The sequence below is a fragment of the Parasteatoda tepidariorum genome, chromosome 9 (assembly GCF_982258835.1).
Source record: "Parasteatoda tepidariorum strain Cologne lab strain chromosome 9, Ptep-v5.0, whole genome shotgun sequence".
NCBI lineage: Eukaryota > Metazoa > Arthropoda > Arachnida > Araneae > Theridiidae > Parasteatoda > Parasteatoda tepidariorum.
This window is the reverse complement of record NC_141763.1, coordinates 19223114-19239104: the sequence shown is the minus strand read 5'-3', so window position 1 is coordinate 19239104 and position 15991 is coordinate 19223114. Positions and strand designations below refer to the sequence as shown.

Sequence of the window (15991 nt, the reverse complement as noted above, 5' to 3'; positions counted from 1 at the left end):
AAGTGCTTATTCTTGACTTCGGTGTTGTACTGGGAACCGTGTCCTTACGATCAGTCCTCTTTGAACCTCTCAATTTTTTTTTAAAAAACGGAAATTGAATAAACTTCCCATGTTAGACTATTGCAACCTCTTCTGCAGCAAATTAGCAACAACAAAAAAATATTTGACATATTTAAACAAACAAAAAAATTAGAATTGAAAAACATGATAAAAACATTATTTTTTCTGTCAGCTATCATGATTTATGATTGCTAAACTTTTTATTACAACACATCCAGCCATCTCAGGAACTTAGTAGTATTTTTGTTTTATTAACTAATGAGAGTTGCTAATTTTTAAATTGATGTCAGCTTAGTCATAAATAAGAGTGTACATTCTATTGGATTTCATGGATTATGTTACGGAAACGCTTAAAATATTCCGCTGAAAAAGAAAAAAAGGGAGAAAAAAAAAACAATTATCACACAATAGTAACAAGTTAAAGTAGGTAACATTTTGATACTTACTATACTTTTATCACGTGACTGCAGTTACATAACTACCATGGATTCGTCCACAAAGAAACTCTGTGGAAAACATTTTATTCATCAAAGCAAAGACTATTTTAAATAACCCTACAGTAGTGACAGTGGGAAGGAGTATAAGTTACCCAAAGTTATTGAAAAGTCTTCTAATATATATATATATATATATATATATATATATATATATATATATATATATATATATATATATATATATATATATATATATATATATATATATATATATATATACATACATACACACACCGAAGAGCTGTTACATTATAACCACCCTGCTAATAACATGTCGGACCACCTTTAGCCCTCAAAACTACTAGCACCCGCCGAGGCATTGATTCCACAAGGTGCTGATAGGTAGTCTGAGATATCTGGTACCATGCGCTCACCATCTGGTCCTGCAATTCCTTCACATTGCGAGGGGGTAAGCTGTCATCACGAATTTGGTTTTCCAAGTAGGACCATAAATGCTCTGTTGGATTAAGGTCAGTTGGATTTGGGGGCCAAGACATGACCTGAAAGTCACTGGAATGTTCCTCGACGATTCGACCCTTATGGCATGGTGCATTATCCTGTTGGTAAACACCATCCCCCGCAGGAAAAACTGTTGCCATGAATGGGTGAACCTGGTCTGCAATTATATTCACGTAGCTTACAGACGCCAGGGATTGTTCTATGAGGATTATGGGTCCTAATGTGCCCCTGGCGAGAAACCATGAAAACCTGGGCGAGCCCATTGTTATAGATGGAGGGTGGTCATAATGCAATGGCTCATCGGTGTATATATATATATATATATATATATATATATATATATATATATATATATATATATATATATATATATATATATATATAAGGAATCACTTCTATACTGACTCTGTTACAATCTTTCTTTTCACAATGAGAAACTTGCAAGTGACGTAATGTGGGCATCTGGATCCTGATTAGTTGTTGAATCGTATAATTTGTTTACGTTAGCAACTGTTCTTTCCATTCTATTTCAAGTAGTCTTAGTCCGCCAAGTATTCCCTTAAGTGACACATTCTATAAATATTTTTAGCAAGGATTCTTTCGCAAAGATTTCAATTCTTTCTCTATATATTTCTAACTTAATTCAAGGACAGGCACGAAGCCACGTAGAATATAAACGAATTAGTTAAGCATCGAAGTTTCCAGGTACACAAAACAGAGATATATCGCGGTTACAATAAAACTAATAAATCTAAATCGAAGACGAGAAAGAATTGTATTTCAACGGATTCGATGTGCGATACTGCACTGTCTTCAATTAATTTCAAGTTAATTAACAAGCTAACTTTGGTGGAGAAACTTAGCGCTATTTTGCTTGTAAATGATCAGCTGGCGCCATCTTCCTATGGAAGTGTAAGTACCCATTTAATTATGATCTTCAGATTTAATTAACACTTCCAAGAATATTTTATTTATTTTAAAAAAATTATCCTGAAAACTTTTACGCTTTTTATTAAAAAAAATTTCATTTAGGAAGACAAGCGCCATGTCAATCGTAAGCTGATTTTTCATTAAAATTTGGCTGACACTTAAACACACTTTCAGAAAGTCAGCGAGCCTACTATATTTATGTTTAAATTATTTAAATACTAGCCGCCTAAGGCGGCCAGCTGTCCGCCAAGCTGAAGGTTTTCACAAAAAAAAGTTTTTCAAAACATAGCAGGAAATCTGAAGATTAGTGGACAATTAAAGTGTTCCTGTCCAGCAATTTTGTCTTCATATCCAGTACTGCTGCAGATGTGTTATAGCTCTTGAGGATGTTTGAAATTATATAGCTACAACACTTAAGAAAAAAGAAACTAAAATGCTAAATACATGAAAAGAACACGAAAACGAATAAATTTTTTATGGTATCAATTTCTATTTCTATATAATTTTTTATGATATCAAATTCTATTTCTATATCTGTTACGTCAAGCACTCAGGTATTATAATTTGATCTAGTTGTGCTTGTATAATTTTGATCTAGTTGCGCTTTCTACGTCATTTTGTTAGCATCGTTTGGTTTGTTATTTAACATCGTTTGGTTTGTTATTTAACATCGTTTGGTTTGTTATTTCTAAGTTAACTTTCAAAAAATTGGCTGGTATCAGCATTTTTATTCTTTAAGTTGTTTATTTTTTCTTTTGGAATTCGTTCCTTTTTAGCGAAATGTTTTTCAGCCTAATCGAATTCTTTGCCGACTGTTCTCTGTATATATAAAGAAAATAAAGTGAAAAGTGTGAAAAGAATTTTTAGTTGTACAAAGTACTACAATATCGCTATAAAAATTATCGTCTTCGTTTAAGAAAAAAAATAGAGCGTGGAAAGAAGAAGAAAAACTTATTATAACAATTATGAACAGCGACAAATATATCAAAGCGAAGCGTTCTATTTACGTATCGAATATGTTGCCACATTTTTTAAACAAAAGTTAAACTTTTCTCCACTTTAATAAATGTAAACTAATGCGAACTTTACAAATAAATTATTAATTCCTTCGTATATTATTGGTTTAAGTTGTCGAAAATTAATATTTCAATTGTAAAGGTTCGCATTAGCATACATTTATAAGAGTGGGGAAAAGTATATGCATTTTTTAATAGTTTTTTGAATATGGCTCTTTGAAGACGAAAAAGCAGACGAAAAGCATAGACTTACAAAATGACTGATAACTAAATAACTAATCAAAATTTTTGAAAAAGAAAAAAAATACTTCTTCATTATGTCAAAACACAATTATGGGCCGAGTTTCGTGCCCGGGCGAGGCTTCTGGGGCGATATATTGTGATTACAGACACACACACACACACACACAGCCGCGTTTATTATTATGTATAGATGTATAGATAACGGTAACCAAAATCAGTTTAAATTACATTTATTTAATGAAAATAAAGAAAATTTTGCTACATCATTAAGTATAAATTTTTTTTGCGGAATCTAAAAAAAAACAATGGTAATTATGAAGTATTTAAATGAATAAATGTTTTTGAAATTCCTTACCAACCTACCATAAGAAAAAATGTTTTGCTAAAACTCCTAATATTTGAGATCCCCTCTGCAGAGGATCAAAATTGTGATGGCATGTCTTCGGATCATCCTCAAGGATGTTTCCCAGACCGTCGCCAATAGCCCTTTGTGCAGCTCAAGTGCGACGTAAATGAATTACTACCACAACCACTAATAAGAAGGTTTTTATTTTAAAAACTATGTACAGAGTAATCATGAATTTAAAAATCTTTCAAACATTGAGACAAGTAAGTATATAAAAATTTCCGCTGCTATTTATCTGAGCTTACAACAAACTGGCTTTATCATATAAATAGTGATCTCTCTAATACATTTAATAGATAAAAGTAACAATGTCCAGGCATGGTTTAAATAGGCAACTTTCTCTAACCTAGACAGGAATTACAAAAGGGCACCATTTTTCATGGTGGTCTTTACGAGTAGAAAGTGAGAACGGATGTTTGATTTCCTCTGACCAACAGGAAGGGTGGAAGATCTCTGGTCAGGGTGTCCAACCACGCCATGTAGAGGGGTGCCGAAATAACTTCTTTTCTTGGCAATGGGGCAGTCCTGAAAAAGAGAGCGACTTTGTTTAACGTCCTTAAATCATATGGAATACATCAACGAGTTAATACTCACCCGCTAAAATCGTTAATATTATTATTATTGTTACAAATGTATATTTGTAAGCATATGTGGTCATTAACCCCTTCCTTCTCGCTCCCGTGAAAACGACGGAGTGAGGTTTCGCCCTCTATTTCTCGCTCCCGGGAAATTTCCGGGCTGGAGTGTTCAGTAGGAACGCGCCAATAAGAATAAAACTAATTCATTTCTTTTTCCAGAAAAGCATTTTATTTCTAATTTTACACACCAAATGACAGTACCAAGATATTTTTAAGATAATTGTAGATAGTTGGTTTATTTTAAATTAGATGTCAGCACTAATCAAAAATGTGTATTTGGCAAAATAGGCACTTTTATGACCGTTTTCTTGAAAATTAACCGATCGTTAGGGGGTTAAAAAGTGGGTTTAAAAGCTCTTGTCAAGTTGAAGAACATATAGCACAAAATAAAGAAGCGCGTCACAAAAGTAAGTTGCATATAGGGTTACGTCGGGATTCGAACCCGCTACCTCCATGCCATTCATAACGGATCGGCAAGAGTGCTCGGAGAACTCACAAAAAAGGGTCAAGTATGAAAAAATGTGGTACTACTCATTATTTTGTATCGAGTAGATGCGCCGCTTTAAAATTGATAAGGAACAACTGATTTATTTAAATTAGCGTTCTTGACAGCCGACCAATAACAGTAAAATATGGTGAAGAGGGCGTGGTTGAAAAGTACTTGTTATCTGTATGAAAAACAGTGCACATAATTTCGTCATTCATTCGAAAATTCTCTGCTTTCATTCGAATAATATTTTTTTGTTTTATAATGTCTTTTGCCATCGCTACATATAAATTAACTAAATAAATCTAGAGAAGTCCTGAAAATATTCTTTAAAAATATTAGGTATTTTGTATGGTTAAACGTTGTAGGTTTTTGTATTGTTCTGACTTACAATTGTAAACTCATTTATTATACTCCACAATCACTACACAAAATCTTAACCAAAAATAAAGTAAAAAACGGTGTATAAAATGATAATATCACTGTTATATGTTAAAAATATAAATTTGGTTAATTAGGATCTGTAGTTAGGAAAATACTGCAGTTTTCTTTTAAAAATTTAACGAATAGGAAAATTTTAAAATCTTATAAACTTTTGAAATTTATTACAATATTTAAATAACTAATATACACTCCTCAAAAGTGAAATTGCAACACCAAGAAATAACATTCCAACAACAAGTAATATATATGCATTCAGTATCCTCCTCAAGTATACTGAATGTATATATATTAGATGTACTGAATAGTATGTACTGAATGTATATATATAAGAGTTCAGTATACTCCTCAAAAGTGAAATTGCAACACCAAGAAATATGCATTATTTCTTGGTGTTGCAATTTCACTTTTGAGGAGTGTATTATGGTGGTTCCCGTAATGGGAGTTTTGGCGTGTAATGGAATAAGAAATACAAAACAGAATAAAATATCTATCTTATTAATGTATTACCTCTTTTTTCATAAAGTCATTTTTACATTTCTGAAATACTTAAAATTGGGAATTGATTTGGTAATAATATTGTTCATAATGTAGAGTTGTCCTAAAATTATACTTTTATAATAATGCTTTTTTAAATAGTATGATGATAAAAATGCTTCATATTTGTATACTAAGCGATATGGTATACACTTGACTATCACTAATAATATCTTATCTAACTAACTAATAATACCAAACTAATAATATCTTAACCCGTTGCCGCGCTCTTTTTATTTGACGATCATGTTCAGAAACATATTTTCTTTTTCCAATTGTTTATGATTGTTATATGAAATCGGACATCACTTATATAATTGGCAGTGAAAATTATCACATTTTGATAATTTTTACCATGAAAACTCTAGATGGCTGTAAACGTTAATTGCTCTTTGCAAATTTTTTTTCTCTTCCAGAAGAAACAAAATAAATAAAAAAACAATATATATGTTATCTGGAATGCTACGTCTTTTTTTCATTTATTATTGCATTTTAGTATTTTATTAGCTAATTTGAATGTTATTACTGAATTTCCTAATAATTAAAATGTGCAGGACCAGTGTATCTATCGATCTTTATTCCAAATTCAATTATTTTAAGCATTTTTTAGATAATTATTAAGATGAGCGTTTTTTTAACGAATCTGATATTGAGGAATAGGAATTAGTTTCTAAAAGGAAGTAATTAACAGATCTACTGAAAAAGAATTTTGTTTGTGATGGTAGACACTCTGCAGCAACGTGTTAAAGGGCATTGAGAAAAAGGAACTAGCCATTTTAAAAGCAAATGTTCACTAATATTCAAACATTAAATTAGATCTACCATCAATCTAAATACAAGCTACCACTTTTTATTTAAAAATACTGTTTGGTCCTTGAGGACGTAGCTTATTTGATTTCTTTGTTATCAGGCGAGATTTGTATTTCTGCATCTCTTCGAGACAAAAGCAGCATACAGTTTTCAGTTTCAGACTTGGAAAATCGAGAACGAAATATTTCCTTTCTAATAACAAAAACTGTTTTTGTTTTTGGCTAAAATCGACACCCTCTGACATTTTTATGAATAAATAATAAAAATGATCAATGAAATAATAAGAATCCACTTTCTTACTTACATAATGATTAAGTCAGAGTTCTTGGAATGTTTTTCTAGCAGTTCTCGTAACCTTAAAAATTGGTTTGTCTGAAAAATAATTATTTTTTCATTATACAAGTGAAAAAAATTTTCAGATCAACATTATATTAAAGGACTGTTTGTGCCCCAGAAAAGAGAAAAATCTGGTAGGAATATCATTTAATATTAGGTGTTTGTTTTGGGAGAAATGTAGAACCTTGGCTAACTTAACGTATTAAAAGTTACACCATCTATACAAGATTGATTTCTATTAAGGAAAACAAACTCTCTAATTTCGGTAATCACGTACATTTTTTCCTTAAGACAACAAATTAGAAATGATATTGTTTTACTATTAGTTTTTTCTCTTTTCCTAAGCATAAACCGTCCTCATATACATTCCATGTACATTACATGTTGATACATTACATATTTTAAATATATTATATTATATTATATTAAAGGGCTTTGACAAAGCATTCGATCGTTTGACAAACTAGCGAAGTATAAAATTCAGATTTTATTTCCTACGAATGGTAAATGATTTTATTACTCCCACCAGGCTCTGAATTTGTTATTTATATTCTGCGTTTTGCCTGAGAGTGACCTGGCATTCAATGCGACTTTACTTCAATTCTTGTAACAAAAAATTTGCTTTTATACTTAAAAAAAAAAAGTCTCAGAAAGTGAATTTGAAATGTTAAATTCGTAGTTATTTTTTGGTCAAAGGATTTTACAAGTCTAAAAGTATATATTGTATTCCTGAATTGACTAGTATTTCGTTCTGGGTGCCTGGGCAGCGAAGCGCCCTCTATCTCATTCATCATGTAGTATTTGTCATTGTATGAGTTCATCGAGGTTAGCAGTCTATGTGGTACCTGTCAGGCATTCATCATTACGATCAGTTAAACATTATTTTTTCTGAATAAATATTCTAGTAAAATTGTGCTGGTATATTGGTTTTATATAGGTAAAACTAATTGGAATTTTAGAATAACCCCAACTGTATTATCCCATATTTCGAAGTTCATTTTACATGTTTTCAAAATTCCAATGTTTCTTCTGTCACTTTAAATTTTAATAGTCCTTTTGCTTGTTGTATATTGATTTACTTTTATGATTTTATTAAGTCTACCTTAGTTTTATGCGTGAATTTTCTATGATTTTTTCGTCTAGTTTAAATGATATATGGGATGCTTTGCTATCGTTTGATAACGTGATCAGGATCAAGAATTGTATATTGCTCCCTATAAGGAACCGTCTCATCGGCACTTGCACTATAAGATGAACGGCTCAGGAGCACTTGTACTTCTTTTTGTTCTGATATAATTGAGAATTTTGTTCTGATATATGTTACTGTTGCCATCTTGAATTTGTAATTTTTAGAATTAAATAAACGTCACGGGTGATGCCTAGCCGATCTGGTCGGTTGGCTGAGCATGTGTGCCTTTTGTCCTCATGAGAGGACTGTAGTGTCCTTGCCGTAAGTCCTAAAGAGGGTAGGGTGATTAATTTTCTTTGCATTTTTTGAAAGATACTATTTAACATTGTTGAGGAGTAAAGAAACTACTCAGCATAAGTTTATTCGAGAATTGAAACAAGGGGAATTAAAAGCATATTCAGAATTTCCATTCACCCATCGGTAGTTGAACTCGATCGAGACGAAACAGTGGGGTGTATTAGGGACAACAACCCCAGCCATCCAATCTAGTCCATTCGACAAGATTATTACTTTTTAAGGAAAAAGCAATTTTAAATCTTTTAAATTACCTTTTATAAGAGATAAAAAATTGGCTCAAGCAAATATTTTATGATTCATTTAAACAAATTTAATAATGAAAAATTCAGATTTGTAAAATTTAGATATTCTTTACATATAAGAAAAATTTACAAATATTTTATCGGATATGAAAAATTTTAAACCCTAAAATAATTGCGGATGATATTTACATAAAAATAAGTATAAGATAAGGATTTTGATATAAATGTATATGCATAAATGTATGATATAAATGTATAAATATATGATGCATAAATGTATAAATATATAAGGAATAATCGTATAATATAAATGTATGATATTAATATACAAATGTTTTAAATTTTTACCTTATTTTGAAATTAAATTGACTTTTTCCCCTCCATTAATTGCAGTCCTCAGGGACAATTTCTACTACTTACTAATTATTACTCCAGGCAATTAATACTACTTAGTAATTATTACTACCAGGCAATTAATACTACTTACGGGCAATTTATTCAAAGTTTGCCCCTGCTAACCATGTACTTAAGCCCGCCATTAGGAATAGAGAGTCCTCTAACGAATTCCATTTAGAACTTCATATAAATTTTACAGTAGGGGAGAGTGGGGTCAATTGTAACAGGGTACGATTGTAACAGAGCAAATATTTCGAGTGTCGGGTTCTAGATTCGGTTCCGACGTGGCGCACAAGGTGTATTTAATAAATCTACATGTACACCCCTGCTGGCAACCATTTTTATGTAATTTTGAAAGAGTTATATCACAAAAGATATTTTCACGCTACGTAAGTACTTTTTTTGGTGTTAGAATATTATATTGTAACATAGTAATTTTGTTTAAACAAATAAAAATTATTAACCGAATATGTAAGTGGACACCTTAATTAACATTTTAAGAAAAAAAAATTAGTTTTGTTAATTAACAAGCATTGTTTTTAAGAAATGAAACTGAAATGTCGACTTGGGGACGATTGTAACAATAAGCAAAGGGACGACTGTAACAGCTGAAAATAAATAATCTTATGTTTACAAACCATTACTTAACTCTTTAAGAACCACCAATAGTTTCCTATATCATTTATATTATGTTGCATATGCATTATTTTATTTGTCACCTTTCACAGCATAAATTAAAATTTTTAACCCCTAAAGTTAAAAGTTTAACCCTTTAGGTCTCTGCTCATTATTATTTTTACTCCTAAAATATCATTACTATTTTGATCAATAAAAAATATATCACAACTATGATAATATGTATAATTAACTATGTTTTAGTTGAATTTATGAACTGTTACAATTGACCCCGTAAGTGGGGACAATTGTAACAAGTGCGCGACTGTCAAAAATTGTTAATCACTAATATAATAACATTTAAAATAAGGTATTTTTTTTTCTAGTAGAGGATAGTCTACTTTACTCGTCTGTCAATTAATACTAATAATATATTGGATTTTTTGTTAGTTAAAAATAGTTAAGCAAAAAATGTTACAATTGACCCCACTCTCCCCTACTATTTTTGTTCTGTCATCTTTGATTAAAACCACAATCCACATGTTTAGAAAGAACATTTTTTGTAGAATGAATAATTTCAAATTTTTCAAAATAATTTTAGGAAAGATTTTGCAACATTTTTAAACTTTAAAATGTTGCATATTTTAAATGAATGAGACACTTTTATTACTTTTTTCTTAAGTGTATTGATCATGCTTCGGGTGATGACAGCTGGATCCTTCTGAAATTCGTCTTTTGATAGGAATTTCGATACCATCGTCTCAAATGCTTTTGTGCTAAAATTGAATTAATACATAAATTAAAATAATATACATGTTATTCGTTTTTGTATGTAACACACGTACAAGCATCACCTAATTTGACTTTAAGTTAGCTTATTAACTAACGGGCTGCATTTTAAAGGCACATTTACTAAGCTTGGATGCTTTAATTTCCCTTAGTTAATATACGCGGTTAACCTACGGGTCGAAAACCAGTTTACAAAGATCAAGACTTAATCTTTGTGGTCTTTACAAGATCTTTTAATTTCCCATTGTAATCTGAAGTGGTTGATCTCCTTGTTAAGGACCTACTCACAAAGATCGTTTTTTGATGCTTTAATTTCTCATCGTTGATCTACGAGGTTAACCAACATTTTGAAGAGAGAAAGCCCTTCGTATGGGTCACTTTAGTAGTCAGAAGAAATAAACATAAATTGCTGAGTTTCGGAAAAAAAGAAATCTATCACAACTTTCGAATAACGAACGGATCCGATTTCTGGTTAATGGCAACCTGGGCGAAGATCTTTTCTCTTATAGCAGGTGTTGTGTTGAACCACTTATCAAAGACCAGTTCAGAAAAATCACATTTTGATCCCTTAATTTCCTATTGTTAATCTACTTATCAAAAACCAGTTCAGTAAGATCAAATTTTGATTCTTTAATTTTCTATTGTTAATCTACTTATCAAGAAAATGTTCATAACGATCGAGTTTTAATTCTTTAAATTCCCAATGTAAATCAAAGCGGAATGAGTGCACGTGAAGAAAGCAGTGCGAAGGAGCAACCTACTCTCTTAAAATAAATGAGTGAATTCCTCTACTCAAAAAAGAATGAAATTTTTTACTCAATTTGAGTTGAATACACCTATGTTTGAGTGATATACTTGCTTTGTGTTAAATCGAACTTGAGTGGTAGATACTTAAGAGATACTTGAGTTATTTTCTCTCAAGCATGATTTGGATGAGTGTTACATATTTACTATTTAATTGTGTGCGAGTTATAAGCTGGAATTTGTATAATTTTATTTTAAAAAGCAAACGATAATTAATTCAAATAAAATTGTTATGTTCTACGGTCTAAATAAGTTATGTCCTCGCTTCTATTTTAAGTTCAATTTTTTCTTGCGAACATGTCTATCAATATTTTGAATCAAGAAGAACGAAAAGATCATTTAATTAATAGCGGGATTTCTGAAGAAGACGTTGATAGTGTCATTCGTGTTACGAAATGCGTATTTCAGTAATCAGTCAACTAAAATTAAAATATAAGTTTGAAATTATGAAAACGAACTGCTTTTTCTTTCTTAATTAATATTCTCAAAACAGAGATCTCTCGCTGAGATTCTCTAACATAAATATTTTTTGAAAAGGCAAGGAAGTAAATTTTAGAACGTTCCTTAAGAAATTTTGCTACCAGTTTTTTGAGGATGCTGGTCACTTTAGTATGACAAATTATTCAACCGCTTTAACTTGATTTGTGACATATGAATGAAGTAGAAAAAAGAGTAATTAATAACAAGTAAAAAGGAATGAAGTTGTATTCATTATGGTCATTAGTTAAATGTAACTATTTATTTCAAAAATCATTGTCTTGACGTTACTCTAGGAATAAATAATTGAACAAATAAAATTTTAGAATCACCTTTCTTTATTTAGAGGTTCTCCAACTGCTGGCAGTAACGTCAAGTCTGTGAAAGGTATTCGAAATTTTTGCAAAAGGGCTGCCAAACTGAAAAAAAAAAATAAAACACGAAATTATGGTTTTGCATACATTTTTATAAATATGCTGGTAACTGATCAATTGAATGGATGAGTAGTTTGTAGAACTGGCCGATTATACATATTGTTTACCGTTGACAAGAATCTCAAACAAAACTCTCTTTTAGTTATTCTAATAATTACTATTTCTCTTTATAAACTGATGCTTATTTATATAGTTGATTAGTTAGAAAAATTATACAATAAAAAATTCTCGAATTCTCAAAAATTCTCGAAAATTATCGAGATTGGAATTTTTTTTCTTCCATTGCCCACCTGTGTTAACATTTCGTCAATTCAGGCATTTACAGGGCAATTTTGTTGACCTCTCTTTCAGGGGCACCATATTAGGTGGGTCAACGTTGCTCCCACAGTAAGGACAGATAGTACAGAGAAGGAAAGAACCTCCATGCCCTGCCCGGGATTCGAACCCAGAACCTTTCTGATGCAAGGGCAGTTCCCTAACCCCTACACAGGTCGGTCGGCAGATTGGAATAAAGATCGCAAAAATTTTTGTCACCGGTAGTATATGTATATATAGTATTTATCAAATTCAAATTTATGAGAAGCATTATACCACTCAATTAGTACTTTTTATATTTCATTAATACTACAGATCCCGTTATCCGGAAATCAGAAAACCGGAAAACCAAAAAACCGGAACGAAATTCGATAAATTTTCCCGCCAATTTCTTAAAAAAGTATTTTTTTCCTCATAAGATTTTAGGATTTTTTTTTCTTTTTTGAAAGATGTTTACCTTACCATCATTTTGGAAATAATCATTAGCGTATTACTTCATAGTTTTTTCTTCTTTTTAAGATTATTTCCAAAATTTTTTTTTTAGTTGGGTTTAACAATAAAAAAACGGCTTTTTGTAGTGATTCAGAAAACCGGAAAAATCAGTTATCCGGAATAGCGATGGTCCCGATCGTTCCGGATAATCGGTTCCCTACGTATTAAATACTATTAGAATTCAGCTATTTCAATGACTGTTAGCTTAAGTCAGGCCTGAAAGCGAGACGGAAAAGAGAAAATATTGGTAGTAGAACTATTTCAATAACAGATAGTTTTAGGAAGGACTAAATCTATCCTTAACAATAAAAAATTGACAGCCATTAATTTTTTTCTCGGAGAAGAAGCAATTCAATACATAAATTGTATCTATTAAAAAAATTAGGTAATTATGGATATTCTCTTTTACGTGTTGATGTATATGAACTTTCAGCCCTGGCTTAGACATTTTTGTCACTGCAGCTGAGCTTATTCAGATAAAATTGTATGCTAACTCTTATGGCACAAAACTCATCGCTGTATCGTTATCAAGTCTTCATTATAAGGTTTTGAATTACAATATAGAACGGTATTCTACATTATTTCAATTCAGATTTAAACTACGAATCAAATATTAGAGTATAAATTTTGCTAATACTGAAGAACAACTGCTTGAACATTCCTGTACGCTACATTTTTATGAAAATAAAACTCAGAATTCATTTTTACAACATACCATTTTTAACTTTAAACATTTTTAAAGTAACATTTTTGTAAAATTAAATTTTATTTTCTGGAAAATTTTTAAGGAAAAGGTTTTGTTTAGTTATTAAGTTTGTTTCCTTGTGTGAGAAATGGCACGTGATATGCATGGAAATTGGTCTGTTGAATTGCGTGACGTTTTAATCCCTTTTTGAATTACATTGGCACACGTTCCGCATTTCGTTGCCCTATTTAGAGAAAGAAATAACTATTTTTAACAAAAACGTCAATTCGAATGTTATGAAAACATTAGAGAGAGAGAGAGAGACTTTGTACAATTTAGCAAAAAAAGATATTCCATGACATTTGATGAAATAGAAAAAAATATAATTAATGGTCACTATATACCTAAAGCTAAACAAAATTTAGCAATTAAGGATTAAATATAAAAATATTTCTAAATAATGATAGGGTATACTATGTAGGAATGAAGCAAATAACTTGATTCTCTATACATCGAAAAATAAATAAATGACATTACAATTTATTTAGTGTAATTGAACTGTTTGGTTTCTTGTATTATAGTTTTCAAAGTCATTGATGATTGGTTCTATTAATTAATGTGCTGATTGTATTGACTTGATTTTTCAGATAGCGAAAAATAAATATATAGTATTGTGTTAACATTTAGTGTACAGAAACATTGCTGTTATTCCAACAAAGATCTTAATTTTAATCAGCTCAATACCTGGGTAATGTTAAGAATTAATTACTAACAAATACAGGGTAATATTCAATATGAATACAGCTATTACAAACGGCTATAACTAGTTAATGAAAAATAATTTATCGATAAAATTTACACAGAATGTTGAAGGAACTTTTTTTTAATACATGCGTCGCAACAACGACAAGCGTGTATACAAAATACAAAACGCATGTATGCAATTTTGTATACATGCGTCACAGATTTTCTATGTGACTTCCCTTGTTCACACGGATAACACCTAGGCGGAAGATCCATTTCGCGCCGTACATTCTGAAGTGCTTGTGTAGTCACCGCGCAAGCACATGCGTTCTTTTAGTTCTTCAATTGTTACTTTTCCCTTTGTACAAACATTCCGTTTCTTCAAACATCCTTTAACATTTTCGCATGTTGTTCTCATTTGGAGGTTCTTGATTGTAATGCTGGCGAAATCTTCTTTGCACCGTGATAGCACAATTCGTGATAGAAATGTTAAATTCTAACACGCAGAATGCTTCCTGCACAGGACTCGCCATTTTCACTAATGATATCGCCCATGCGCAGGATTCCGCTTTACTGCGCCTTATGTAAGGAAATTTCGGATTTCCAACTACATTCTATGTTAATCTTATCTATAAATCATTTTTCATTAAATAGTTATAGTTGTTTGTAATCGCCATATTCATTTTGAATTACCCTGTATTTTAAAAATTAACTGAATGCGACAATGCGCATGCTGACATTCTTCGGTGAATTCCGATATTCATTCATATTTGCTATAAACTGTAACAGAAGCAATATATAATGTAATCTGAAAAGAATAATTTACTTGAGCTGCTCATCACTTATGGCTGAATCATCCTGAGCAACAGAGAACACACGGAGTTTACTTTCTTTAAATTGGGATCTCGTCTTCAGAATGTATGGAAGTAACATAGTCATACCTAAAAAAATTAATAGAAAATAATCATCAAACCCATATTTTCAAGCTAATATAAAACTAATGAAGCTTTTCGACAAATTATAGTTTGTCTACGGTAAGAACTCCCCCGCCATAAAGTCTGAGGCCGTCTGCTGCTATGGAAACAAGAATAGCGCATTTCAGGGAGGATAGGGCTAACACAATAGACCGAAGAAAAAGATTATCGTTCTCTCGCCGACTTGTCTGTCTAAAACAATGACCCCACACCCCTAATTGAAATAGTTATACCTCGTTACCATAGTCACCGCCATGGGTCCAGACGAATGACTAGAGGAGTTCTTACTTTCGACAAACTATACCTGCCAACTTTCTTGCTTCTCAAAATAACTATTGAAGTGATATTGTTAGCAAATATTTAATTTTCTTTTTACCATCAGTTTAAACACACATCCAGGTCTAGCTTTACATATATATTTAAACTATTTAATTGTAGTGGTTGTTAAAAGTATATTAAATCACAGCTGTTTAAAACCGGAATCAAGCATGAATCCAAAAAATTTGCAACAACATAAGATATAAAAATAAAATCACCTTTGAAATCCTCAAGTATTTATTGATTTTAGAACAAAATCTATTAAGTTAAATAAAACAGGAAGAACCTCCGATTACTATTAAATATCTGTAACGTTAATTCCCATGAAAGCAAATTTAATAAAATTTTGTCAATTGGGTA

At 31.0% G+C, this 15991-nt stretch overlaps 1 protein-coding gene across 1 annotated transcript in view; it reads right to left on the bottom strand.

Annotated features, from left to right (window-relative positions):
• Positions 1–3733: 3733 nt before the first annotated feature.
• The window catches only part of LOC107439072 (solute carrier family 12 member 1), an 84432-nt gene continuing 72174 nt past the window's right edge, over positions 3734–15991 (bottom strand). Inside the window, exons 22-26 of the mRNA XM_087150985.1 lie at positions 15166–15280; positions 12002–12088; positions 10270–10375; positions 6829–6896; positions 3734–4136 (exon numbers count right to left, since the gene is read on the bottom strand). Of these exons, the coding sequence (XP_087007111.1) occupies positions 4001–4136; positions 6829–6896; positions 10270–10375; positions 12002–12088; positions 15166–15280 (512 nt within the window). The 3' untranslated portion in view covers positions 3734–4000. The remainder of the gene's footprint in view (positions 4137–6828; positions 6897–10269; positions 10376–12001; positions 12089–15165; positions 15281–15991) is intronic.